This window comes from Artibeus jamaicensis, unplaced genomic scaffold (assembly GCF_021234435.1).
Source record: "Artibeus jamaicensis isolate MK-2021 breed Jamaican fruit bat unplaced genomic scaffold, CSHL_Jam_final contig_477, whole genome shotgun sequence".
Classification (NCBI taxonomy): Eukaryota; Metazoa; Chordata; class Mammalia; order Chiroptera; family Phyllostomidae; genus Artibeus; species Artibeus jamaicensis.
This window is the reverse complement of record NW_026521854.1, coordinates 1,342,255-1,368,453: the sequence shown is the minus strand read 5'-3', so window position 1 is coordinate 1,368,453 and position 26,199 is coordinate 1,342,255. Positions and strand designations below refer to the sequence as shown.

General features: G+C 40.9%; 1 protein-coding gene across 2 annotated transcripts; it reads right to left on the bottom strand.

Moving 5' to 3' along the window:
- Positions 1-314: 314 nt before the first annotated feature.
- Positions 315-25,903, bottom strand: KCTD9 (potassium channel tetramerization domain containing 9). 2 transcript variants are annotated; one of them, XM_037163471.2, is made up of 13 exons: positions 25,803-25,903; positions 19,307-19,428; positions 17,484-17,527; positions 15,054-15,150; positions 14,167-14,225; positions 13,832-13,960; positions 8,594-8,661; positions 8,410-8,505; positions 7,556-7,705; positions 4,941-5,046; positions 4,110-4,243; positions 3,555-3,659; positions 315-2,194 (listed from the first exon to the last, which is right to left on the bottom strand). In XM_037163471.2, exons 1-13 carry the CDS (start codon positions 25,848-25,850, stop codon positions 2,078-2,080), a joined length of 1,275 nt encoding a protein of 424 aa, XP_037019366.2. In that variant the 5' UTR covers positions 25,851-25,903; the 3' UTR covers positions 315-2,077. The 2 variants fall into 2 exon arrangements, with proteins under 2 accessions (XP_037019366.2, XP_037019367.1); XM_037163472.2 differs by lacking the exon at positions 3,555-3,659.
- Between the last annotated feature and the right edge of the window lie 296 nt (positions 25,904-26,199).

Sequence of the window (26,199 nt, the reverse complement as noted above, 5' to 3'; positions counted from 1 at the left end):
TACTGTTTTCTAACTTCCCTCCCTCCTTAAAATTTTCTCTCCAGTTGTCAAGCAAAATGTTTCGAGGGGCAATGTATTTGAACAACCTAGTAAAGCTAACTGGTAATGTTCATCAGCTGGCGAGTGACACAAATTAAGGGAAGTTTAGAAGGCAGTCTTTTCTTTTTTGAAATTGCTTCATGTTGTGAGCATGGTGGATTTTAAGGGGATCATTAAATAATGCTTCGACAAATCAATTTAATGGCACTTTCAAAGAACTAATCCACAGTATGTGTAATGCTGCGCTTTTCAAAAGTAAGACAAGAGACTCTCTCTGACATTTCACATTGTTTATTAATGCAGCATACATTCGACCCGAACCCTGCGGTTTCTAAGAAAACCGCGTGTAGATCTTAGGTTACGTATACAGAGGTACCCTTCAGTGGATGAACAACATGTTCTATAATTACTGAAAATATAGTACAGAGTGAAATGATTTAAATATAATTTAGGCACATACTGATTATGAAAATAGATATCTCTTCATACAATACTTCTCTGTCTTGATAAAAATAATAAAGCAAAGAAAATAATTCATTTCTGAAGTTGCTTTCCTTGGCCTGCAAAGGTCCGGCCTCCTGCCCCCGTGCACACGCACCTTTGCTGGAAGGAAAGCTTTGCATATGTGTATGTATATAGAAGAACACGCTACGCAGATGTTAAAGACATGCCATCCTCCCAAAGGAGACAGAGTGGTTTTCAACGGTTCATCGTCTCACCCTGCTGGGTCTGGAGAATTCAGAACCCATTTGGACACAGCTTATATCCTGCTCTTGGGGGAGAGGAAAGGCCACGGTTAAGTGGTGGGGAAGGACAGGCCCCATCTCTGCTGCAGCAGAGACAGTATGACTCAAGAAAACCAGACTAAAACACATTAAAACCACAAACCAAACCAGAGAATGTATGTAAAAGAACTGCAGGTGCTGACGGATCGGTATTACATTTTGGACCAGCCAAATGCTTTTGTTTTTATTTACTTTTTTTGGTGGCTATTACCAGTTTAAAATTCCTCGTTCCACCCTGTCAGGTTTTAGCTTCAATTACATTGTGGTGCCTTCTGAGAGATGACTTTGCCATATCCATTCCTATTTTACAGCTTCAATTGCAGTGGATCGAGACTTACTATCTATTTCTAAGCTAGTCCTGTTTACACGATTTGGCCACTGAATTATTAGTAATGCACCTTGGTTTTTTGGTTTTGCAGTATCTTCCTGTTCTTGTGTTGACTGTACTCGAGGAAAGGAGGCTGGTCGTGTCAATAAACAAGCTGCCTGGCCTGGCGTGGAGCGGGACTTGCTTAGAAGGAAACTCAAAGCAAGCTCATTGAGAAGCTCTGCCTCGAGGCCCGCTGCAGCCTCCGTGGACCTTCATGTACAGTGATGTCGTTCTCTGGACTCTTTCTTTCGAGTCAGCAAGAATGGAGGATTTCTTTAATTTAGCTACTATTCTGTTAAAAAAAAACATAAAAAAAGGAACCTGAAGTGCAAGCCTTGGGGCGTCGGATGTCACCGTGCTCACACGGTGTGATGGGTAAGGCGGGGGAGTCATTGCCACAGCTTCTCATAACATGAACAACCTCTGGAAAATGTTCACGGAGCTTCACAATGTACTGATCCGTATGCCTCTAGAGGCTCAATAAATATAATGGTATATGTTGTGCTTCTCATAAATTAAAATCCTCAAATTTCAAGCCAAGATGGTACAACATTTCCATACCATGCCTATTTAAAAGCAAATATAATAGGTACTATTCCTGGTCACGAAGCCAGGCAAGCCCCCCTACTCCACTCGGAAGGCAGCGTCTAATCTAGCTTCCCTATGTCTACTGAATGAATGCTTTTCTGGTAAAGTCAGAATGTAGGGAAAAGTCACTTTTTCCCCCCTATGCACCACTGAGAACAAGCATAATCCTCTAAATGTTTTTCTCTTTAATTTCCTTACAGTGTTATTTCTTCTAGACAGCCGAGTGAGTGGAGAAATAAAAGTGATTAAGGAAAACATCTGTCGTCTTGAGCTTCTTCCTGCAGCCTTGAAACTCTCATCTGACACTCTGTGACATGTGCAGTGGTGTCAGCATCTCTTCAAAGATAGCGCCCTTCACGTTGGAGCCTCGCAGGTTGGCTTCCTGCAGGTCACACCCAGACAGGTCGCAGTTCTGAAAGGCAGAGATGATACCCAATAACTAACACAGAGACTTAGGGGTCTGCCCGTTGCCTTTCAGAAAGATTCCTGGGCAAGTTAGGCAAATGTTCCTATAGAAGAAAACTCAGTTATTTCTGGAAAGCTTCTGTTTCAGAAGAAAGTCAGATTTTCTGGTATCTGTATTTGTTCTCTCTAGTTGACCACCAGCTGGTCATGCTCTGGCTGACCACCACAAATACATTACACACACACACACGGGTTAACAAGGAGCATGTCCCTTCTGATCATGTATTTTAGAATCAGTCCAGAATGATTCTGGATTTTAAAATCTAGAATGGACTCCAATGTAGTAAATGCTACCTAAACAATTTTACCACAATCTGAGAATAACAATGGAAGGCACAGGAGGGGCACAGTGACTATTTTTAAAAATCTGAGAAAAGGAGATTTTACTTAACAATTAAACTGTATAACAGATTTTTCCATTCCTCAACCAAAACATTTTTATAGCGAGGAATTGCCTTTTTAAGCTCCAAAATCACCTGTACAATTTAATGAGTTTAAACAAATGTACACAACAGTGTAACCCCCCACCACTGCTGCAAGCTGCTTTCAAATTTCTCCTCCGATCACAGAGGGACAGATGAGACAAGCCCCTGGGGATGGTGGGGACAGTGGTGAGAGAGGGAGTGACTGCACAGAAGCTTTCAGGTCCCAGTGTTGACAGCTGTCCCTCGGCAGGTGACCTGACCAGCCCCTGCAATTGGCTGGACAGAGGGAGGCTTGGGCTGTTTACCACGCTGACTGCAGGGCAGCAAAAATCAAGGAAAAACATCATCATTTTTAGGTGACAGTTAACAAACGATTAAAAATTAAATACTGCTGCTTAAATAGGTTTATATCTTCAGCCTTAGGCTGGTTCTTTTGCCTTCAATTAAATAGAACCCGCTACTCTGCTGCTTAGAGCTATCAAGGGAATAAGACAAAAACATTTTTAGAAAAATCAACAGCAAGCTAAATTTTTTTTTTTTTTTTAAATATTTTCTTTATTTTTATTTTTTGAGAGAGGGGAAGGGAAGGAGAAAGAGTGGGAGAGAAACATCAATGTGTGGTTGCCTCTCATGCGTCCCTTGCTGGGAACGCCTAATCGGCAATTTAACGTACACCCCAATCTACACCAGATTTTCCCGTGTAGGGACAGGGCTGTACTGCTCAATATGACAGTACTGCATGTGACCATTTATATTTAAATGAATTAAAATTAAATCAAATTTAAAAACCCATCTACCACTTACACGGCCACATATCAAGTGTTCAGCAGCCACAGGTGGCTGATGGCCACTGCACTGAACAGACACCAAGTGCGTCCGTACCTGCAGAGGGCGGGCCGCCTGCCGGACAGCAAGAGCGAGGAGTCGGCCGGAAGGCCACGTGGAGAAGACAGTGCTGACGAGGAAGCCGACTGGGCCAATCGCAATCTCGCATTGAGATTTAAAAAGAATACGATGCCGATTTAGAATAGGCTTTCAAACCTGGATATTTTTTAAATTTCCCAAGCAGTTCAAGAAATAATCTGGCTCTGTGTAATTGTTTGAAAATAAAACTTAAGCAAAACAATACATTAGGTTAATAAAGCACCTATCAAACTTATCTCCATGAGAAAAACTAAGAAACAGAGAGAAATGAAATCAACTTCAAATGTCAGGTGAATCTTCCGACCCGGAACTGGATCCCTGACTCAGGTACTGATCCTCCCCTGGAATTCATGTGGGTTTCAACAAATAGCTGCAAGGAGACGTCCCTCCAGCTAAGCTGGCCTGTCACCTGGAAGTTTTTACCAGCCAACCACTGTATGGTTTCAATGAATTTTGTAGGAGGTGCTCATTGACTCTAGAACCGAAAAAACTCGTTAAAAACTGGTGACTCACCTCCAAATCTGTTCCTGCCAGAGTTGCTCCTCTGAGGTTGCAGTTCTTCAACTTCGCATTTTTTAAGGTAGCGACTCTCAGGTTAATTCCTGTCATCTGACTTCCTTCCATATCTACACCTTTTAGATTAGCACCTAGAGTGAACGTGTTTGGGGATTAGTTAAACTTAACCGTATTTACAGTCACTTAACTTCAAAAACACCACAATACAATTTACAGGAAAGAGAATGACAGGCGCCTGCAGCTTTTGAAAAGGATTCTGAAACCTCAAATCTCAGTGTCTCAGCCAACTTACATCCAGTTCACTGTTCTTGAGGTGTCAGCTCATAGCATGAATTAAGAATGTTTTACTCTGTATTTTTGAGTGAGGACTTTAATTCGGTCTTATGATAATTAGCACTTTTATACTCACCTCCATAAGTTCGTGACAAAGGAGATAAGTGCCATGTCCTCTCAGCACACAAGTAAACAAAGTGACCAGTGCGCAGATACAGCAAGGCATTAAGAAAATGACAAACAGTACATTAAACCTAAATACAACAAAAACTGTCCGGGCTTGTGCAAACTGAAGTCCTTAGTTTTGGTCAGTGTGTGACTGTGTTGTTCTGTTTGAAAGTTTAAGATGTTGACATTTAATTCTGCAGCTGAGGCCTCATGAATGTTTGAGGCTGGGTCCCCCCCGGCTGTCGGCGTCACCGCCTGAAGCTCCTCCGATGGCACCAGAGCAAATCCACCCACGGTCACGTCTTACCAGGAACAGTTGCTCTGCTGGGCTTTCTACTTCCCAGCATGTTTTCCCCTCAGAAAAGGTATGTAGAGACAGAACCTCACCTTCCAAGTTGGCTTTAAGACCAGAAGGATCTTCAAAATTACACTGCTTCAGGGAGGCCCCTTCTGCGTTAGAGCAGAGCATCTTGACTCCCTGGAGATTTGCACACTGGCAAACGAGAGAAACAAAGTCCATGTCTTAAGGTTCAGAATTTGTTTGGAAAAGAAAACAATGGCTTAAACAGTTGTGAAACAAAAATCTATTTAACTGCCACAGCTGCAAGTCTTTTTAAAAGAAATGGCTATTGCTGGCAATACAGGGAGACAGGTCCTGGGCCACCGAGTCTAAGCTGCCCACGGCAGAAAGACAGGTACGTCCTGTTCTGGAGTTGGCTAGTGTTTTCATACATCAAGGAAGGCAAGAGAAAGGCAAGCCGTTCTTAAAGGACTGACATTAGCTACAGACAAAGGGCCGGCCCTGGCAAACGCACCGCACAGCGGCGGGGCAAGGTCTGCACCTGAGGCGGCAGACTGGAAAGTTAATGTGTAAATACGCAGGGGAGGCTCCTGCGGTCCAGTGGCACTTGGCTAGTCTCTCCTTTGGATAATCTCAGAAACAGCCACCTCGAAATTAACCCTAAGTTCCAAAGATATACGGGAATGCGAGCAGTCTTTCATCAGAGCTACTGACAGCTATTCACAAGCTAACTTCTGTTCTTTCACTCTCCAGCCGCTATACTTTTCATTTAGAATGTCTCAGAATTTTTTCTTGTCAAAGTGAAAGAAAAACCTAGAAAAAGGAAGAAAGGTTCAATCTGATACACTGACAATTATTTTCTGTTCACAATCAAAACTTTTCCAATTGAACTCAAGACGAACTGAGGACTGTGTTAAATACTTTTAAAAGAAATAAAGTCAACAACACCATGCCCACTTTCGGTGAAACTTAAGAGTGTGTGGATAAGGAAGTCGGGGAGCGGAGATCTGATGTACCTATTCCCATATTTATAAACTGCCCTGGGCATGCCAGGTGACAGCTGAAGTGTATGAAAGCATAAGCTGGTTAGGGGTATGGATTTTCTCTTCCCCGTTACTGCAGCAGTCAGTCAGTGATATTCTGGACGTTTAGTCATGCTATTACTACCTTCATTTCAAAGGCCAGAGTGCAAAAGCCAGCAATGAAAGGAGCACGCAGCTGGCACACAAGTTGTTAACTGGGTCTTGTACTAACTGTTGCCACACAGCACTGGCAACCTTAAGCACCCAAATCGCAGTGTGAAACACAGAGTAAAAAGCTAGAAAACGGATGTTAGAATTTTAAATGATGTCGATTTATCTCAAAGGGTTCAGTGCCATCAGATCTAAACTCTGACAACTACTATATAAGGGAGGATGCTGTTAGGGTGACGTTAACATAAGACCTTCACAAAATCAGGACCATAGAAGTAGATATGAATGTTAAAGTGTTTAAAATTGGTTAAAGCATTATGTAAGTGATAACTGTAGTTGTTATACAGGAGGGAGAGATGGGGTGTGGAGTCCAACGAGACAGTGGAGCCACCGCGTGGGCACCGCCACAGCGCTCGGCACACCTGCATTTTGCGGACGCTGCACTGCCCCAGCTGTTCATCAGCAGTCAGCGTCCCGTGCTGAGGACAATTAGTGGTCAGTTTTGACTTTCACAGCCTACACACTGTGGGCAATGACTCTCCAGCATAAGCCATTTTCATCATTAATAATTAAATTTACAATTTTAAAGCACACCAGTTTATCAAATATATATATATTTTTGACCTTTACATCAATTATACCTTATGGGTAGAATAAGTATTTACAGATAAGAAAATATCGTTCAGCTTCACATTTACGAATGCTATAATTAAATAGCACTCAAAACCAGCTGTGCTGAGTGACCCAGACTGTTTGAGCTTTTTTCTGTCCCTAAAAACCACCTAAGCTGTCTCCTCACATTTCACTATTTGAAGACTGGGTCCTTCAAACCTCTTCTTTATGCTTTTCATCATCTCATTAGTTTGTCTACCAATTTGACCCTTTATCATAAAATGGAACAAGGTGAGTTAAAAAAAAAAGAAAGAATGTATATTGGATGTACATTGGGAGACTCTGTTCCTACATCTGCATAAGCTTCATGGAAAAATAGGTTGTATTTGAGGAATGAAACCAAAATTATAACATTCAATAAACATTTATTCAATGACTATGAAAAGCCTGTATTATATTAAGCGTTGTTAGTTTGAAAGACATACAAACTTATATAGATATGGGCTTTGTTATTAAGGAATCTGAAGTTGTTAGAAGTTAGGAGATTTCACTGTTGGTTCTACATGTATCATCTACCCTCAAATCACACACACATGTAAACAGATACACATATAGATGTACAGAGAAGGAGCGAGCCAGTTACAAAGCCGACCATTTCACCCTCAGTTTTATCAGTGTTTAAGTAAAAGCTTCGCGAAAGACAGATGTAATTTTTGCTCTTTGAGAATACTCAATAGACCGAAAAGGAGAAAGGACAAATGGACATGGATGACAGTGTGGTGACTGCTTGGGCAAGGGTGGTATAAGGATATTAAATGGTAATGAAAAAAATACAATAAAAAAAAGAGAATGCTCAATAGACTAAAAATTCTCTTGTAACCAAAAGTGGTTCTTACGTCAAGCACTGATCCGGACAGATCAGCTCGTTCAAGATTTGCACAGCAGAGATTAGCATGCGCAAGATTGCAGCGGCTTAAATTGGCCATTTTGAAGTTAATGTATCGAAGGTCCAAACGAGAAAGATCAGCACCACTGAAGTTTAAACCCTGAAATTAAAAAAACCAAACTGTCACAACATTTAAACCATCTGTTGTATTAAATTTAATTACTATAGCATAACCACCAAGTTTTTTAGAAGCAATTGGTGGTTCAGTCATTTGGAGTTTATTACCAAACACGATCGAATGGAACTCAGACACAGGAAATCAGTGTCCTGAATGGGTTCCAGGAGAAGGAACCATTTAGCATCAGAATGCAGCCGGGCTATACCTCATTTACATGCAGAACTCTATAAAAGGGATCTCAGTTAGCCACATACCCACAGACAAGTATTATTTTTGTTAAACCTAATTATATTTATTTTATTAATTCAATAATTCCAGATAGTTTCAATTTTGAAAAGGCAACATCATGGTTTTTAAAACCTTTCATGCCATAAAACATAAGTGTAAAAGTAAAAGCCAGTCTAGCCATACATAACTATACAAACAACTGACTTTTTATTTTACTGCTGGAATTTCCATGCATTACTCAAAAAGTCCCACACATGGGATAATTGCACCATAAAAAGGCTATTACACATCCCTTTTTTGCTAATCACTTTAAGATTACATCAATTTTATGGCTCATAATTAAATTATATCTTGCACGAAAAAGGAAAATGAGGCAAAACAAGAATCCTAGAAGAATGCAAATGTTATTCACAGATTTGCTGACACAAATAACTCTCGTAAAAATCTGCTTTAATTACCTGGCACCGCAATTCTGATTTCGTTGGAGTAGCTAGCAGAAATCGGACAAATTCCTTTCGAGATATGGGTGAATGATCTTCTGGTGGTTGAGAATTCTTGAAAAAAGATACTAAGAAATTAGTGGTGCATTCTGGGAGGCAGCTACAATAAACATAATGTTGGCTAGTGCAAAAAGAGCCTTACCTTTATTGCCACTTCTAGCTGTTCAATCAATGAGTCGATACCAAAAAATCTGGCTTCTTCTAACACACCTATCATAATAAAAGTGATTTGACTTTTACAGAAAACTTTATTTTAATATGTATAGAATTGTTTACATTAAATTCTCACAATAAAAGAAAATCAACAAGCAGGTTATCAATCAATACAGAATAAAAACAACCCATGTTTAGGACACAATAGGATATTTAAAAATATCTGTAAAACAAAGTAAGTAGTTTACATTCAGCAAAAGGAAAAAATGGAAAACTATATAAATAGAATAAAAGGCTTCCACATTTCAAAATCATTTCTGAAAAATATTTAAAAGAAGCCACATGCAAAAATTCCTTATCACACATTCTTAAAATAACTGATATGGTGATTTAATTGTGAATCCAGTAAAAAATAATTAGTTCACCTACGCTTAACATTCCATTGACCTAGTCAAGCGGAGCAGATCTGAATAGGTTTATCACAAATATCTCATACTTACTGAACTAGGAAATTATGGAAATGATCGAAGTAAACTTCAAAGCAAAAGTCAAAACTATAATTCTGAAATCTTTCTTACAAGAGAATCAATTTTTTAAAAGATTTCTTAAAAAAAAAAAAAGATTTTACTCATTCCTTAGGGAGGGGAAGGAAGGGAGAGAATCGAGGCGAGGGAGGAACATCTATTGGTTGCCTCTTACACAGGCCCCGACAGAGGACTGAGGACTGAAGCAGCAACTCAGGCCTGTGCCCTGACCACAAACTTGTGGTAGCAAACCTGACCCCTCGGTCTGTGGGAAGACACCCAACCAACTGAGCCACACCAGCCGGGGCCTTTTTTTTCTGTATCCAACTGGGCATAAGAAAATTCATGTTAACTTCAGGGAAACAGATAATGAAAGGAAATGCTAGAAATGTTCTCAAGCTAGTACAATAATTGAATTGAGGTAAGATCTGGCTAAAAAATATGAAAAGGATGATTTAGGTCAGGGAAAGTGTTTTGAAGACAAATGAAAGAAGACAAAGAGAAATGATTCCCTGGAAAAAAGTGAAGGCCCTTCAAGGCAGGGAGTGAAAGAAATGATGAAGGTAAACAAAACACACTGGTGACGGCACAGATTGGGAAGAGCAAAGAATAAGATTAAGTGGGAAGAAGATGTATCAGTTATTGTAGATTATTTTAAAGTGTGTAGTTACTTGCAGTGACTTATAGCCAATGTAGAGAGTCTGGTGGAAACTCTACTACTTAAAACAATGCTATGTAAAATGAATCAGGAGAGAGCTCAGTTTGCCAAACACCTGAATAAATGAGCAACAGCAGAGAAACGCCACAGAGGAGAAATATGCGCAGCTTGGCAATGCCCGGCGCGCAACGCTCACGTCAGAGAAAGGAGGACTGGAATCGCCATCACTGCAGGGAGGCTGGGGCTCTGAGGGGCCCACCGGGCCCCTGAGGCTGAGGTTTAAATGCAATCACAAGGGGAGGCCATTACAGTAAAAAGCAGCAGTGTGATACAGTTGATGAAAAGAAAAGGTTTTGTAAAAAAGTGGATCATTGGTCACTTTTATAATAATTTTTGCAGAATGGTTAAAATAAAAAGTTTACAACACAGACTGTAATCCAGCAGCCCTGTAGGCTGACTGTGGCCTGTTTAACATGCAGTGTTTTCAAAATCAAATTTCACTAACATTTTTGATTTCCAGGTGTTCTTTAAAAAAATCGAGGCTCTGGCATGCTAGGCCCATACCCGTGGCAATAATCTGTGGAAGATGTGAAGACACATATACTCCGGCCACTCCTTAAATCAGACCAAATCCAGTCACTTGGAGGCCTATAAACTTGAATGTGCAACCACAGTGGTGTGGCCGGAGGGCTCAGCCCAGGACAATGGCATCTACCTGCACTTCTTTTTTTTTCCTTTTTAATATATTTTATTGATTATGCCATTACAGTTGTCCTATTCGCCCCCTTCATTCCCCTCCACCCTGCACACCCCCTCCCCCACCATTTCTCCCCCTTTAGTTTATGTCCCTGTCTGAAGTTCTTTAGCTTCTATATTTCCCCTACTATTCTTGCCCTCCCCCTATCTATTTTCTACCTACCATCTATGCTACTTATTCTCTGTACCTTCTCCCCCCTTCTTCTTCTCCCACTCCCCTGTTGCTAACCCTCCATGTGATCTCCATTTCTATGGTTCCACTCCTGATCTAGCTGTCCTCTTAGTTTGCTTTTGCTTTAGGTGTGGTTCTCAATAACTGTGAGTTTGCTGCCCTTTCACTGTTCATATTTTTTATCTTCTTTTTCTTAAGTCCCTTTAACATTTCATAGAATAAGGGCTTGGTGATGATGAACTCCTTGAATGTGACCTTATCTGAGAAGCACTTTATCTGCTTTTCCATTCTAAATGAAAGCTTTGCTGGATAGAGCAATCTTGGATGTAGGTCTTTGGATTTCATGATTTGGAATACTTCTTTCCAGCCCCTTCTTGCCTGTAAGGTCTCTTTTGAGAAATCTGCTGACAGTCTGATGGGAACTCCTTTGTAGGTGACTGTCCCCTTATCTCTTGCTGCTTCTAGGATTCTCTCCTTCATTTGAATCTTGGCTAATGTAATGATGATGTGCCTTGGTGTGTTCCTTCTTGGGTCCAACTTTTTTGGGACTCTTTGAGCTTCCTGGATTTCCTGGAAGTCTACTGCCTTTGCCAGCTTGGGGAAGTTCTCCTTTATTATTCGTTCAAATAAGTTTTCCACTTGTTGCTCTTCTTCTTCCCCTTCTGCTACCCCTATAATTTGGATTTTGGAACATTTAAAGATGTCCTGGAGATTCCTAAGCCTCATCTCATTTTTTTGAATTCTTGTTTCTTCATTGTTTCCTGTTTGGTCATTTTTTTCCTCCTTTTGGTCCACTCCCTTGAGTCCCAGTTTCCTTTCCATCACTATTGGTTTCCTGTGTACTTCCCTTCATTTCAATTAGTTTAGCCTTCATATGTTCCTCAAATTTGTGACTAAAATCAACCAGTTCTGTGAGCATCCTGATCACCAGTGTTTTAAACTGTGCATCTGATAGGTTGGCTATTTCTTGGTCACTTAGAAGTATTGGCTGTGGGGCTTTGAGCTGTTCTTTTTGAACCATAATGTTTTGGTCTGTTGGTGCCTGTTATATATGAGGGGCAGAGCCTTAGGTATTCACCAGGGTGGGGCGATCCAGTTGCTGGGTTGTGACGCTGTATGTGAGGGCAGGGTCAGAGAGGGGCAATGGCGTTTGTTCCGCTCTCTCTCGGATTTCAGTCCCCTCTGCAGCCTCCTGCAAGCAAACCGGGCCCCCCTGGTGCCGGCTCCTGGGTGTGTGGCCCTGTGCACCCTCTAGGACCCTGTGGGTCTCTCCAACAAAAACTCTATGAGCCTGGGAGCTTCTCCCAGCACCTCAATCCTGAAAGTTTTTCCAATTGGTGCTTTTAGGCTTTAGTTCCCATCACTGGGGCCCTGGTTGTATGGTCTGTCTCACTGCTCGCTCCTTTGCCTGGTTTATCTGTGTGCGAATGCGTGACTGAGGTCAGCCAGCTGCCTTGCGCTGGGTCCGCCCACTGGCACCCCGCACCTGGGATCTGCCAATCGCCGCCTACATGCGCCTGGGTTAGTCTGGCCACTTTTCCTGTGCCACGCGACTCCGCCAGCTCCACCCCTCTTGCCGGTCTGGCTGAATGGTTCGTTGTTGTCGGACTTTCGTACAGTTCAATTTTCTGTTTTTTGGTTGCGTTTTTGTTACTAAAACTTTGTTGTCTTTAAACTTGGTTGTGCGAGGAGGCACAGTGTTTCCACCTACGCCTCCATCTTGGCCGGAAGTCCTACCTGCACTGCTGTCTGGGAGAGAGCTAGCTGCCTCTCCAGCCCTCACCCTGAAGCCAGGCACTTAAGTTCCTCCTGTTCGTCCCTGGTGCTTCCCAGCTGTGGTCCCTTGGGTGAGTGAGCCTGCACCCAGGCCCTTTAGGAGGAGGCCTGGGTCAAAAGCACCTGGCCCTTCCTCCCACCTGTAGGAATCCCTGCTGCTTTTCACTGGGCCCAGCAGTGGTACCGGGTGGGCCTGGGACACTTGCTCCTCAGGGGGGCCATGGCAGCAGAGATGTTCTTCCCATTCTTAACTGCCACACGTGCAGTGGAAACTGGCCCACCTCGTGTCTCTTCCCCTCCTCCCGGGCTTAATGCGGTTTCTTCTTTATATCCTTACTCGTGGGCATTCTGTTCAGCTAGTCTTTGGGTGGACATTGCGGGTAGTGGTTCTGTAATTTAGCTGTTATTCTGATGTGGTTGTGGGAGGAGGGGGCACAGCATTCACCTCCCCCTCCATCTTGACTGGAAGTCTCTGTGAGTGTCTTTTTAACGTTCAAGGGTGCTCGAGAGACTTTCCCCAAGACTACATACCTGTGCCTCTGTCTATTTCTATACCTATAGGCCAATGATTTCCAACAGGTGTGCCACAAGAATTTTTAACATCTAACTAACTAGTCAGTGGCACTGACCTCTTTTCCCTTAGATTGTCAAACAAAAAAATGACAACTTACAGAACAATAGCCACCTGGTGTGAATGAATCAAAATGATACCTATTTTTTTTCAGATTGGCAATAAAACACTTTTTTGGTGTGCCACAGTTTTAGTGATTAGTTTATGCATGCCATGAGATGGAAAAAGTTGAAAATCACGGAGTATACATTCATATACAGTTGACCCTTGAACAGTGGGGGTTAGAGGGTCAACCCCATGCAGTCAATAATCTGCATCAAACTTCTGACTCTTCCAAAAGTTCAGTTGTTCTTGGGATCTGTGGAAGACTGGCTGCAGGGGGCCCCAGCGGATACCCAAATCCATGGATGCTCAAGCCCCTTGAATAAGATGGCATCGAACAATGCTCACAGTGCTCTGCAAGCAGGGATTCCCAACCATGGATCAAAAATACCATTTTTGATCTGCTTTTGATCTGCATTTGGTTGAATCCGAATGAGGATGTGAAACCCGTGGGCGTGGAGGGCCAACTGCATACTAGTCACAGAAAACAATGTGTGTGTAAGTGGGGCTCCTGCAGCTCACACTTGTGGTGTCCATGGGCCAAATGCGCAAGTAAACCACTGAGATACACCTTCTGTTTATGAAAATATACTACATTAGTAAGCAAGTGAAAACATAATTAAAATTGTGACCTTATAAAACTGTGAGGAATTATATTGGAAACTCACCTAGTAAATTAATGCCATCATTTACAATGAGCTGTCCATGGCGCAAGTAGTTCAAAATGGGTTCAAAGTACTCAGGACTTCGGTCAATTAAGAAAGCTCCTCTGTGGTCTTGCTTATTTCCCCAGACACCTGTTATCAATGAAACGAAGAGAGCCCCCCCGTAATGGAAAACCAAAGTTATAAGTTTACACAAGAAAAACTGGACAACCTACCAGTAAGTTTCTACTTTTGTAAAAACTATCAATATCATTAAAAAGAGCGGAAGGACAAGAGACATAAAGCCACCAGGGCTACAACAGATCACACGAGACATGAAAACCTCGGGCCGCACTCACCTCTGTCCTTAAACATGTGGGCCAGCATACTGTCGGGCTCTTTGTTCACTAACGTGCTCCTAAGAATTCAGGGAAAAAAATGGATTTCTCCATTTGTCTTTATAAACAAACATATTTAAGTCAAGAGTATACTCGATCCCAGCTGCTCTCTCAAAAAGACGCATGCTACAACCTGGCCGGAGCGGTGCTGGGGAACAAAAACGCGCAGTAAGTCGCCATTTGTCCAAATCCCTGCTAAACTGGCACTGACTTTGACCTACATATTGTCTTAGTTTCCTATAATTTAAAACCAAATCTATCCATCTAGTAAACTACTATATCGTAATAATCTTGATCTAAACTTACTCCTTATTCATATAAGCTGCTGTAGTCTCCCCGAATTTCAATACTGTTAACTTTAACTAGCGTTGCACCTATATTAGTGAATACCTAAACAGCATGTTCTAAAACACTGGCCCTGGCTAGTGTAGCTTGCCCTGGTTGGTATAGCTCAGTGGATTGAGCGCGGGCCTTTGAACCAGAGGATTATGGTTCGATTCCTGGTCAGGGCACATGCCTGGGTTACGGGCCAGTTCCCAGCAGGGGATGCATGAGGGGCAACCATGCATTGATCTTTCTCTCCTTTCTCCTTCCCTTCCCCTTTAAAGATAGGTAAATTAGATTTAAAAAAACCACAAAACACTGAAGTCATGCTTTTCATGCTTTCTCTGGAATGACTTGTAAATCGTATTTTTTCTCTTTTCTTTAAAAGGAACTTTCTAAAAAAGCAGTTTCCAAGCACAGTCTATTTAAGCAGCATTTCAGTATCTTCGAAGGCAATCAGCATACCAAAGAGTAAAGAGTGCACAGTGCCCCCCCACAGGCACACACACTGCACACGCACCTACCGCGTGGTGGTAAAGTACCGCCCTCCAACGTTTAGTGTGAGCCAGTCCGTGTGGGGTCCTGACAGCCCTTCCGGTGGTTTAGACTCTGTCTGAGGGTCTGGTGATGACATGGGGAAAAGAAGAATATATTTACATTTGCTATTTGGGGAAGATGGCAATAGCAGAATTTTTAAAACTAAAAACACAATAAAGGTATACCAGCGTTACTAGAACAGCCAAACTGACACCCATAGACAACATCTAAAACAAAACGAGGTGATAAGGTGTTCCCATCAACACGAGCAGCTAGAGAGCAGCACGGGATTAGCATCTGGGAAGGAAGAAGCTGAGAGAAACGACAGAGTACAGTGACAAACCGAAGAGTTCCAAAGGAATCCCCAAATATTCACTTCGCAGCTCAGCAAGTGCATTGGAGAAATGCAGACAGAGTGGGAGGGGCATGCCCACTCCTCCCATCAGTGACGCAAGTCCTTTGCAGTCAGAGCTGACCAGGCTGGAAATGAACTCTCTGAACCCAGGAGCCAAAACGGCCTTTCTAAGACTAAGTCCCACACTGCAGACAAGCTGCTGGGAAAAGAATCCAAGCTGGACACAAAAGCTGGACACAAAACAGAGACAAAGAAAAAAGATTACAGCTAAAAGTCAGAAAGGTTCACTATTCTAAAGAACCAGAATATATCAGAGGTGAGTTCCACATTTTTTCAACACTTCATAAAAACCACAGAAAAGGGAGCTCTAGGGCCCTGAAATACGAAAAGCTTTCCTAAGTCATGGAAAACTAACTTCAAATAAAATTGAGCACCAGAAAAAAACTGAGATCAATTCCATATCAAGTTGTTTAAAAGAGTAAGAGCTACATCCCTATGAAATGTGCCAGAAGGAAATGCCCATAAAATAGATTAAAAACTATAACCTAATAGTCCAAAACATTCTAAAGAAGTGAATTCTTTAAGTGAATTCTTTATTCTAAGAAGTGAATAATAGAAGTTATAAAAGAATAGCATAACCGGAATTACAGAATTCAGAAATGAAGTGAGAACTCAGGAGACAATGGGAAATAAAAAAAAAACAACCAATTTTGGAAATGAAGATTAAACTAGAAGACACACAGAAGTAAATAAAAACAACAATAATAATAATGCCTTAAGTAAATGAGTAATTATGTGACATTATTATTCTATCACTCCCAATGTCCCTGAAAATCAAGATTATTGATATGTAACAAAGGAGATGTAAGACAAAAGTTAAATAAATATTTATAATCCTGGTCACATACCAGAAGTATTAGCACGAACCCACGAGATAACATATGTTATATATAAAGGTTAATATCATAAAAAACATATACATATAAATTTTATATCTGGCTAGCATGTATTTCCAACTCTGTCCACTAAAAAGCCTAGTAACCACGGTATATCTCACTAAAAGAAATCAAGGCTTCCTGGAGAAATCGTCGGTCAGGATCTAGGACGGGAGAAGTGTGAGATGAAACACCTTATTACTCCAGACAGTAAGGAAGCTACAACATTGATGAGGTTGTGGTTAAAAGGACTTCAAGAGGTTTCCCCTGGCCCAGAACAGGATAATCCAGGCATCAATTAAAACAGAGGATGAAAATATACCAAATACTTTTAAGAGCAAGAGTTCATAGGATAAACAAAAACAAACACCAACTGATCACTTTTATTTTGGTGTTTGTATGTATACAGTGAACCAATTAAGTGACCACTGCCTGACAACCAAAGAAGATCAGAAAAAATGTTCTGCTCCCAGGTAGAGATGGAGAAGGGTACACAGTTGCAAACTGCCACGAGGTGATCCTGAGAATCACCTCCACTCACCAACTACAACTGCTGCGATGGCTCAAAAAATATTAAAGTGTGCTGGGTGTGAGCGTGTGAAACCAAATATACCAAATACTTGTTAGAGAACATGCACGGTCCTGTAGCCTTACACAGCTGCGGCAGCTTGCTTCCAAATAGAAGGGCAGTGTGTGCACGTGTGTGTGGCCCAGTGATTTCTGACTGATTTGCTCTGGCCACTCTGACAGTGTTAAACATTACTAATGCTGCAGGACGTGCTTAAAGCTATGCAGCATAACAGAGAAATTGTGACCACCTCTATGAAAGAGAAAATTTCAAAACGACTATAGTTTCTGCAATCCAAACTACTCCATCATGTCATGTTTAATGTATCTGTACCCAGCCAGAGCATTTTAAAAGTATGTAAAAGATAAGGTATCCATGGTAAAATATAATCCTACAAGTAAATTAAAAAATTTAACATGCACACCCAATGCAGAATCAAAAAGTGTATGAAAATCTGAACACTACCACAAAATACTTTTTAATGTTAAGATAGGTAAAAGTTGTCATTCTATCTCTTTTATTTTGGCAGACAAAATTGGCTTTTAAGGAAGTCACTTACCGATGAACGGTTCTCCTTCACACACAAACAAAACATCATCATCCCTGGGGAAGATCAGAATTTAAAAAGCCGCCATCAAAATCCAGAAATCACATGACTTATCTGCTGAATACAGGGACTGTTCCTTAGAATTATGTAGATTAGACAGGTTTGGCTATCAATCTGTATCTTGAAATTGACTCTGTTAAGTTCCCAGTGCTTTCTTTGTTTAACTGACTGATTTAACTGTCTTTGGATTTCAATTGCAGTAAGATCCTGCACATGAAAGCACTTCTGAAATGGAAAGCAAACAAAACAAAACCTGCTATACAAATTATAGAATTCAGCTTTCTCATCTATTGAAGCATGTTCAAAGGACACGATTACAGCCCGTGCCAACTTTAACTCCACAACCCTAAATAGTTTACTGGGGTTTTCTCCCAAATCATCAGCTCCTCTGTGCTTTGGAAATGAAAATAAACTTTTGTATTAAATGTAGGAGGAACATAGCTAGAAATAACTGCTGTAAACACTCACCTGCTCTATACCCACCACCCTGCCCCAAACGTAAATAACTGCACACAATCTGAAATCCCGGATTCTCAGTGCAGGTCGTCCCGAGGCCCCAACCCATACCACCATCGCTATCACACAGGCAGAGTTTATAGTGCTGGAGGTTTATGACCTCTATGCTGCAGAAAGTTTTACTTTCTGTAAAACATCACAGGAACACAGTGAATTTTCCTCAGAAGCAGAGTCTGTGCTTGTTAAGAAGTTTGGGCTGATGTAAATCATTCAACAATGTGACTCAGTTACGCATAAAAATTGAAAGAATCTGGAAGGCATTGAAAAACTAAGAAATTCTTCTACTTTATTTGGATTTTAAACTTGTATCTCTTAAGTTTATAATCTTTTCTACTTGTTCACTATCCCAGTTAACTATTTAAGACGAGTATGAAACTTTGTTTTCTTCTCATTAACAAAATCAGTAAGTAACTGTGAGTTACTGAAAAGTCATTTCACTTTTCAGATGTTGAGTTTCTTCATTTCTAAAATGAAGGACTATAAGTGATTAACTTCAAAGGTAGTACGTCTATTAGACTGAAAAGCCATTCTGACCTGGAGTTAAATGAAGATTAAATTTTGTATACTATATTCTCCATCATTTGAAAAAAAGCCCACCCACACTTTGCCAGTGAAACGAGACAACACGGCAAAGTGAACACGACAGACCTGGCACACCTCGGGCATCTGTGTTCCCACCCGTCTTTGTTAAGCCTCAAAACTCTATGACTCAATGAGGATGGGACGGGGTGAGCTAGGTACTTGTTTTAAAGAGATTAATTCTGCCTGTGATATTTAAAAACCAAAACTGAAAAAACAAATCAAACACCACTGTCGTGGTGGATCGCTGGTGAGTTAACACTGCTTAGTAAGTTTTCACCAAAGTAGATCTCTGTAATGTTTTTAAAACTCAAAGCATTTGTAGGAAATCAACTGAATAAACTAACACATAAATTAAAAAGATCAATTTGATTTCTAACATTAAAAAAATGCATGTCTTACTAGCTCCATCTTTAGTACCATAAGGAAATTTCTCATAGTCATATATGAACTATGCAGAGAGACTATCAATACATTGGAATGTACTGAGGATTTTCTATCTGATAGATACATCTTGAGTTCAAATGATTTAAATAAATTCCAAAGAGCAAATTCTAGGCAATCATTTGCCAAAATCTCAAACTCTTCAACAGTGATTAAACCATGGCATCAGGGAAATTAGCATAGCACCAAGTAGCTAAGAGCTCATGGTAGAGAGCTTATAAAAAGGTGAAATTTACCTGATCAAAGCAATATCATCAATCAGTCCACCTTTCCCATTATACACACTAGTGGCTTTTATGCCGAGTTTACTGCTGGCCACAGAAAGCAAATCGGATAAAGTCCCATAGACAGCAACCACCTGTAAAACACACCAGATTAATGTGAACAGTTTACATAATGGACTTCGTCACTCATAAAGTATAAACCATCACACTATAAACCGGACTAAAATATTAGATTATCATGTAAAAGGCGGTTCTGAGAGGTTCTTAAGAGTGTCCCTTTTTCTTCTGTGACTCAGTTATGCCTCGTATCGTTGAAATCGGAAACTGGAGAATCAGAAATTGCGTCTGACTAAAAACAATCTACGATTGTCAGGTGTTAGTGTTCTAGTTCTGTAGACCCACACTAGAATGCAGTCTGACGTCTCTAGCTGTTTGTTAACTTGAGACAATCATTTAACCTGTTTATGCTCCCGCTGCTTTCCCCAGAAAGGAAGAAAACTGTTGCACCGACACCAGAAGGAGGTCAGGAGGATGCTATGCCCTGATGCATCATGGTAAGGGCTTAGCAAAGTGCCCGAGACCTAGTAAGTCTTTGTGATGTTTTTACACTATTCTTTTGTCATAGGAATGGTTTATTTTTAAAATAGGGATGATTGCCCTGGCTGGTGTGGCTGGGTGGACTGAGTGCCAGCCTGTGAACCCAAGGGTCACCGGTTCGATTCCCAGTCAAGGCACGTGCCTGGCAATCACACATTGATGTTTCTCTCCTTCTCTCTAAAAATAAGTACTTAAAATTTTTAAAAAAATTTTAAATGCAAAGGAACAAGAGATTGACCAAAGCAAATACATAACAACTTTTACAGTCTGGAAAGTACTATGGTGGGAGGTAAGAAAATCCTCCCTTTCCACCTTACATCCTTGTGATAGCTGTCACTGCACTGGAATTTCCTAGACAGATCTTCTCTTCCTTCTCTTACTTATCTCTGCTTCTTGTACATCTCTGTACATGGCTTTATGTAGCTTTACATTGTCTCCTGCCCACCCCCACTCACATCAACTTTCTCTTCAGCATTTCCTTTCATTTCTCCTTCAATTGGCCGTATCATAAAGTGGATGCAAATTTAATTCATGTCTATATAATGCACCTCTATTTAACTATTAGAGTGTAACATTTTGTGCGACTTTTCAAAAATACATAAAATTGAATTGTTTTCTACTTCCATGTGATTAGCTTATCTTTTTTCCTGTGGATCAGTTGTCTCCTGATGAAAATAAAGGCTACCCACCTGTTCTAAAAATGCCCTGTCCAATTTGGAAGCCACTAGCTAAAAGAAGTTATTTCAATTCTAACCTACTAACATGGATTAAAAGTTAAAAGTCAGTGCGCCCATCACACCAGCCACATTTCAGCGCTCACGAGCCACATCAGCAGTGGCTACCGTGTTGAATGGCGCAGATACGAGTATGTGAGAAGTATCCCAGAGACTCCTTTCGGACAGAGCTGTTCCAAAGAGCAGCGTAAAATGAAGAACAAGGAAATACCTATTTTAATTCTGTTAGGCTTGACCATGCCATAGCAATGCACAGCAACACAGTGATAGAATCCAACTCTACAACCTGTTTGTTTCATACGTGGGGTTGAGCAGCTGCCTTCTTTCTTCCCCACTGATGTCAGATTTGATTCGAAGATAGGAAGAGACCCTACATAAAGTTCTGTGATTCTCAGGGTAATCAAGGCGCAGTACGAGATTCCTTGTAGACTGCAAAACTAACTACCCAGGAACACATTGTAGGTACCAATTAAGTTTAATTTTTACTTCACCATCACTAAAATCAGCCCTCATACAGTATCAAACACAACTTGTCATTTGACTGAAATATGTCCTGATCTTTCTGTCTAGACTATAATGGCTTAATGAAAAGGTTTTAATTTGTAAAAAGCCAAGTGCTACCCTCCTCTCTGCAGCCAGAAGACAACCACAGCCAGTTTAAAAAGGATCCACTGGATTAAATGTTACATTGCCTGGCTTATGGCAGGCCTTTGACAAATATTTCTTAAATCTGGATGAACTTTTTGTTGCTTTCAGAGTGCTGAACTAGGACACGCCTGTTTGTGTGTCAGTTATATTGTTTTTTCCATTGACATACCAAGCTGAAACACACAGTACACAATATAAATGCGATTCGAGATGATATTCATAAAACTACTAAAAGCAGCTAACTTTAGATGATGGAATTATGGTTGACTTATTTTCTTGTGACTTTTTCTATTTTGTTTTCAAGATCTGTCACAACAAACTTGTGCTACTTATTCAATAAAGGGCAAAAGTTATAATTTACTGTTAGGTCACCATTGCTCTACATACTTATTTTTTAAATAAAAATTATTTTTTGCAGTTGACAATTAATCTAGCAACTGACAACTTCCCTTAAGTGATATAATCAAAGGGCCATCAACTGGAGAAAATAAATCTTAGATTAATGCGAAGAACCTTATAATTCTGTAAATTTGAAAATTTCTCTTAAATTGGAACAATATATCTATTTTCCACTTGGAGGGGATTCTTGGCATTTGTTTTTCAGCCAGATCACTTTAGTCTGACTCCGTTGTGCGTATTAATACTAACATATAAGATGGAATTTTACTGCAAAATGAATAATCTGAAGCTCTTTTATATAAACTAATCAGAGTACCAGATTTAGAAATACTCTGCTTTAAAAAGTTTTAAACAGACCGGTACATGATGCACCTTTCTTTATCTAACAGCTTTGTTGGAAAAAGCAGCAATGGAAATCTTGTACACCATGGACATGAGTTCTGGCCGTTCTATCCGAAGTCTCCTTTAGTCCCCATGGAGAGCCTGAGAATTTGTAAAATGATCGTGCTTATGATGGCTATTTGCTTCCTGTGTTTTACTCCCCAGTGTGGACCTGGTATTTACATGTCATTGTGGAAATAACTTTAATAACTTAAGCACTATACTAAGCCTAGAATGGAAGCATGCTGTGGAATAAATTGAGAAGCATGTGTATTAAACTTTATGACCACTGTAATATACTATTTAACTCAATCTCTTCTAAATTTCAGATCCTATGACAAGTGAAAGCTATCGACCAATTGGGGAAGTAAATGGTATACTTATGCTAGCAGGACTTTTTAGTTTAATGGAAGCTTTAAGTTTGCCTTTATTTACTTTTAAAAAGTATTTATCTATTTTGAGAAAGGGTAAGGGAAAGAGAGGGAGAGAAACATCAATGTGTGGTTGCCTCTCACACACCCCCTACTGGGGACCTGCCCCGCAACCCAGGCACATGTCCTGACTGGGAATCGAACCAGCAACCCTTCAGTTTGCAGGGTGGCATTCGATCCACTGAGCCACATCAGCCAGGGCCAAAAATGACTTTAAACATCAAAAGAAAAAAATTCCCTGAGCAGGTAGCTCAGTTTGTTAGAGCATCATCCTGATATGCTAAGGTTGCGAGTTCTATCTCCAGTCAGGGCAACTACAAGAATCAATTAATGAATGCATAACTAAGTGGAACAACAAATCAATATTTTTCTCTCTCCTCTCTTCTCTCTCTGAAACCAATAAGTAAAAATAAAAAAAAAACAAAACCAAAGAAAGATGGTAAAGGAAAATTTTCCTGAAATTGTCTTCAGGTGCTGGGAAATATTTTTAAATGCTTGCTAATTGGGATGACCTCATCATTGGCTAATATTTCAAAGAAAAATACATAAACAGTTAAGACTTTGAACAGTCTTCTTTAAAATCTGGTGCTTTTTGACTTCTCAGAGCCAGAGAGATCCACTGTTTAAAAAAAAATCTCCTAGTTTATATTAGGAGAAGGGGCAGTTCTGCCATTTTCTTGTTGCTTATTTGGGTTTTGCAAGATTAATATTTTCTTCAATCTGCAGCTTCTTTGAAGGAATCTTTTAAAGCCACTTGGCATTTTGGTGAGGGTTAATTTAGTTAAAATTGGGTGATACAAATCTTAACCTGGTCCTTGTAAGCTTACATACACTGCAACATGCCAAAGTGAACCAACGCGGTGAAGAAGCGTTCCTGTGAAAGAACACACTCACTTTCTCTCAGAAGACTTGGGACCAGACGACACATTTGGTGACTAAAATCACCTGTGTATTTCCAGAATGAAAAAAAATCAAGTTTTAACATTATTTTACATTTTATAATAAAATCTGTAAATCAAAGGTACAATATTTTCCTTAAACCCCACTGGACCCTCTTACACAGCTTCTGTGGTGCACCATCTCACCGGGGAAAGCACTTTTAGAAAATATGCAGCCCTTTCTTCTATATCAAAATATGGATTAGTTACACTTCATTGTTTATTCACTAATCACATAGAAAAAGTATGGAGGGCATATGACATTGACCCTGCAGTGATTCTCTACCTCCCCAATGCCAGGCTTCATGGCTTTGCCTGGCAACCACTGAATAAGCTTTCTAGGACATCAACTTACTTGAAAAAACACACATTCTTATGACCAGAAAACCGAAATACAAGCTAGGTAAATAAGGAGATAAGGTAAGTGACACAGATATTCCAACTAGCGATGGGAAAATCAAACTCTATTTCGTAGTGATGCTTTTTTCCAGCATGTTTTTCATGAACATCATGTCATGATTATGCCATCCTGTCTAATACAGTCACTTTATATCAAATTGCAGGCCATTATGTGTTGTCCTGCTCTCTTTTTGTCAAAGGAGAGTAATTCTAATACTTTTTTTAATCAGTGAAGAGGAAACATTTTGGCACAGAATATGTTTTCAAGTTGAGTGGTAAGGATTATGGCATAGATTATTTTTAATGCTGACTTATACTAGTATTTTCCAGTTTGGGTTTTTATGATCTTTTTAACATAAACATTTATCTTTAATTATTTGAGATGTGTTCTTCCAATTTTCTGAGGTTCTCTAGCAAAATATATTTAAAGGATATACACATTTAAATCCAAAAATCTAACACAGTCAACACTAGATAGCTTAAAAAACTTATTAAAGGTAATACGGCAAGACTAACCCTGTAAATCTTTGACAAGAACAAAATTCAGTGGTTTCAGAAGAAATTTACAGTATAAATATTTATGCCTGGGCCTAAGCTTCTTGTCTTTCATGGGATAACACAGCAGAGATACTGGATGAAAAGGCCAACCAGAGGGGTCTGCTTCTGAGAACATAGTACAGCTGTAACTTTGGATATACTAAATCATTCTTCCAATAACAATGTGTTAGATTGTGAATGTAGTTAACAGACTAAACAGGCTCAGAAAAGGTTAGTAATGGTCAGAAATAATGTAAATCTTGGCAAACATCTTTTGAGGCAGTATTTGGAAAAACTCAAAAGCTTGCATTTATGCCAGTTCTGTTTTATGTGTGTATTAAATCTCTAAGATCAGAAGAACACAAAATTATAGTTAACAAACTACAGTGCGGTTCAAATTTTTATGGCACATTTACTCAAAACTACAGAATACTTGGAAAATAATTTTTTATACCATGGCACAATTACACTATTTAGAAATTTAGAATGTTTCCAAAATATGCAGGAGACAAAGTATTCCCGCAAGTAATATGAGGGTAATTTACCTTAACCTTAGACTCTAAGGCTTAGTTATTTCTAAATGTCCTTTTAGCCACTCCATAAATGTCTGCCTTGAACAGTCAAATTTTCCAAAGCCGCGGAACAACTTTCTTGGGTGGGGCAAGAGCTGAGAAGGAAAAGGACTCATTTTGGCTTACTTTGGCATTCGAACAATATTTAGTACCACACCCTCAACAAAGGCTTAACAGCAAGGAGTAATGTCAAACCGACCCCTCTGGCCTATTGTCAGTCCCCTAAAGAACTAAAATAAGGAGAGATTAAAAGAAAAAAGTACAGAAGTTTGGCGGCAGCGGGGCTTGGGGGACCTAAAAGAGGAAACCATCAAGAAAATGCCCCTGATTTACGAGCCTCTCTTTGACCTAGGATATAAAAGTATTTCATTTATTCACTGACTGAGTTAATTCTTTTTACCCGATCAACCTCTCATGCCTTAGTTACCACTTCTGGGGCAGACCATTAGTCAGCACGTAGGTGGAAACAGGCGCTTTTTCCAGCCAGCGGCGGAAGGCACGGGGGTCTTCGGGGCAGAGATGGGAAAGAAGCATCAGCAGCACCTCGCGCTTAGGTGACAGCGGCCCTCCCAAACCCTCCGTTTTCTTGGCCCCACACCTGGACTTGGGAACCATTAAGCACAAGCTGACCTGCGCCAGTCCCCAGGGCGGCTGGGGAGTCGAAGGGCAGGCTCGAGATAGGAATCGGGGGTTGGGAAGAGGCCACGGGGACCCAACCATCACCTCCTGGACACTTCTTACCACGGAGCACGCCCACCTCCCAGCCCCTCTCCCCAACTTCAGCCCTCTGCCTTGCGAGCTCGCTCCGCACTCCGCTGCTATGGCACCCCAGTGAGGGGTCCGCCTCGCCTCCTCCGGACCGACCCCCTTACCTTTCCATTCTTGGGGCTGCCATTAAGGAACAGGGTCACCCGCCTCATCGCGCTGCCCCCACTGGGTCCTGAGTGAGTCGCCACCCTCCCACCTGGCTCTCCTCCCACCTTTTTCTCCCGCCCTGCCCCTCCCTCCACCCACTCGGACTCTCCTCCCTTCGCCACCTTCCTTCTCTTTTGAGCACACACTCACACACACGTTCGCACTATCGGCCCCACACCCCTAGGTTGGCGGGTCCTCCTGCCACCCCGCCCCTGGACTCCTTAGCCAGCCTCGGGCCCTTCCCCCAACATCCCCCAGAGTGACTCTAAGCTTCACCAATGAACTGGAAGCGTCGGCCAGAACTCCACCAATCACCACCTGGTATTGGGTGGGCTCATACTAACTCCACCCAGG

Coding starts and splice junctions, on each gene's coding strand:
- KCTD9 (XM_037163471.2), bottom strand. CDS start 25,850: ATGAGGCGGGTGACCCTGTTCCTTAATGGCAGCCCCAAGAATGGAAAG. Junction 8,506..8,593: donor AGCTAGAAGTGGCAATAAAG/GTAAGGCTCTTT, acceptor TCTTTTTTCAAG/AATTCTCAACCACCAGAAGA. Junction 4,244..4,940: donor TCTTAAAGCCAACTTGGAAG/GTGAGGTTCTGT, acceptor CGTTCACTCTAG/GTGCTAATCTAAAAGGTGTA.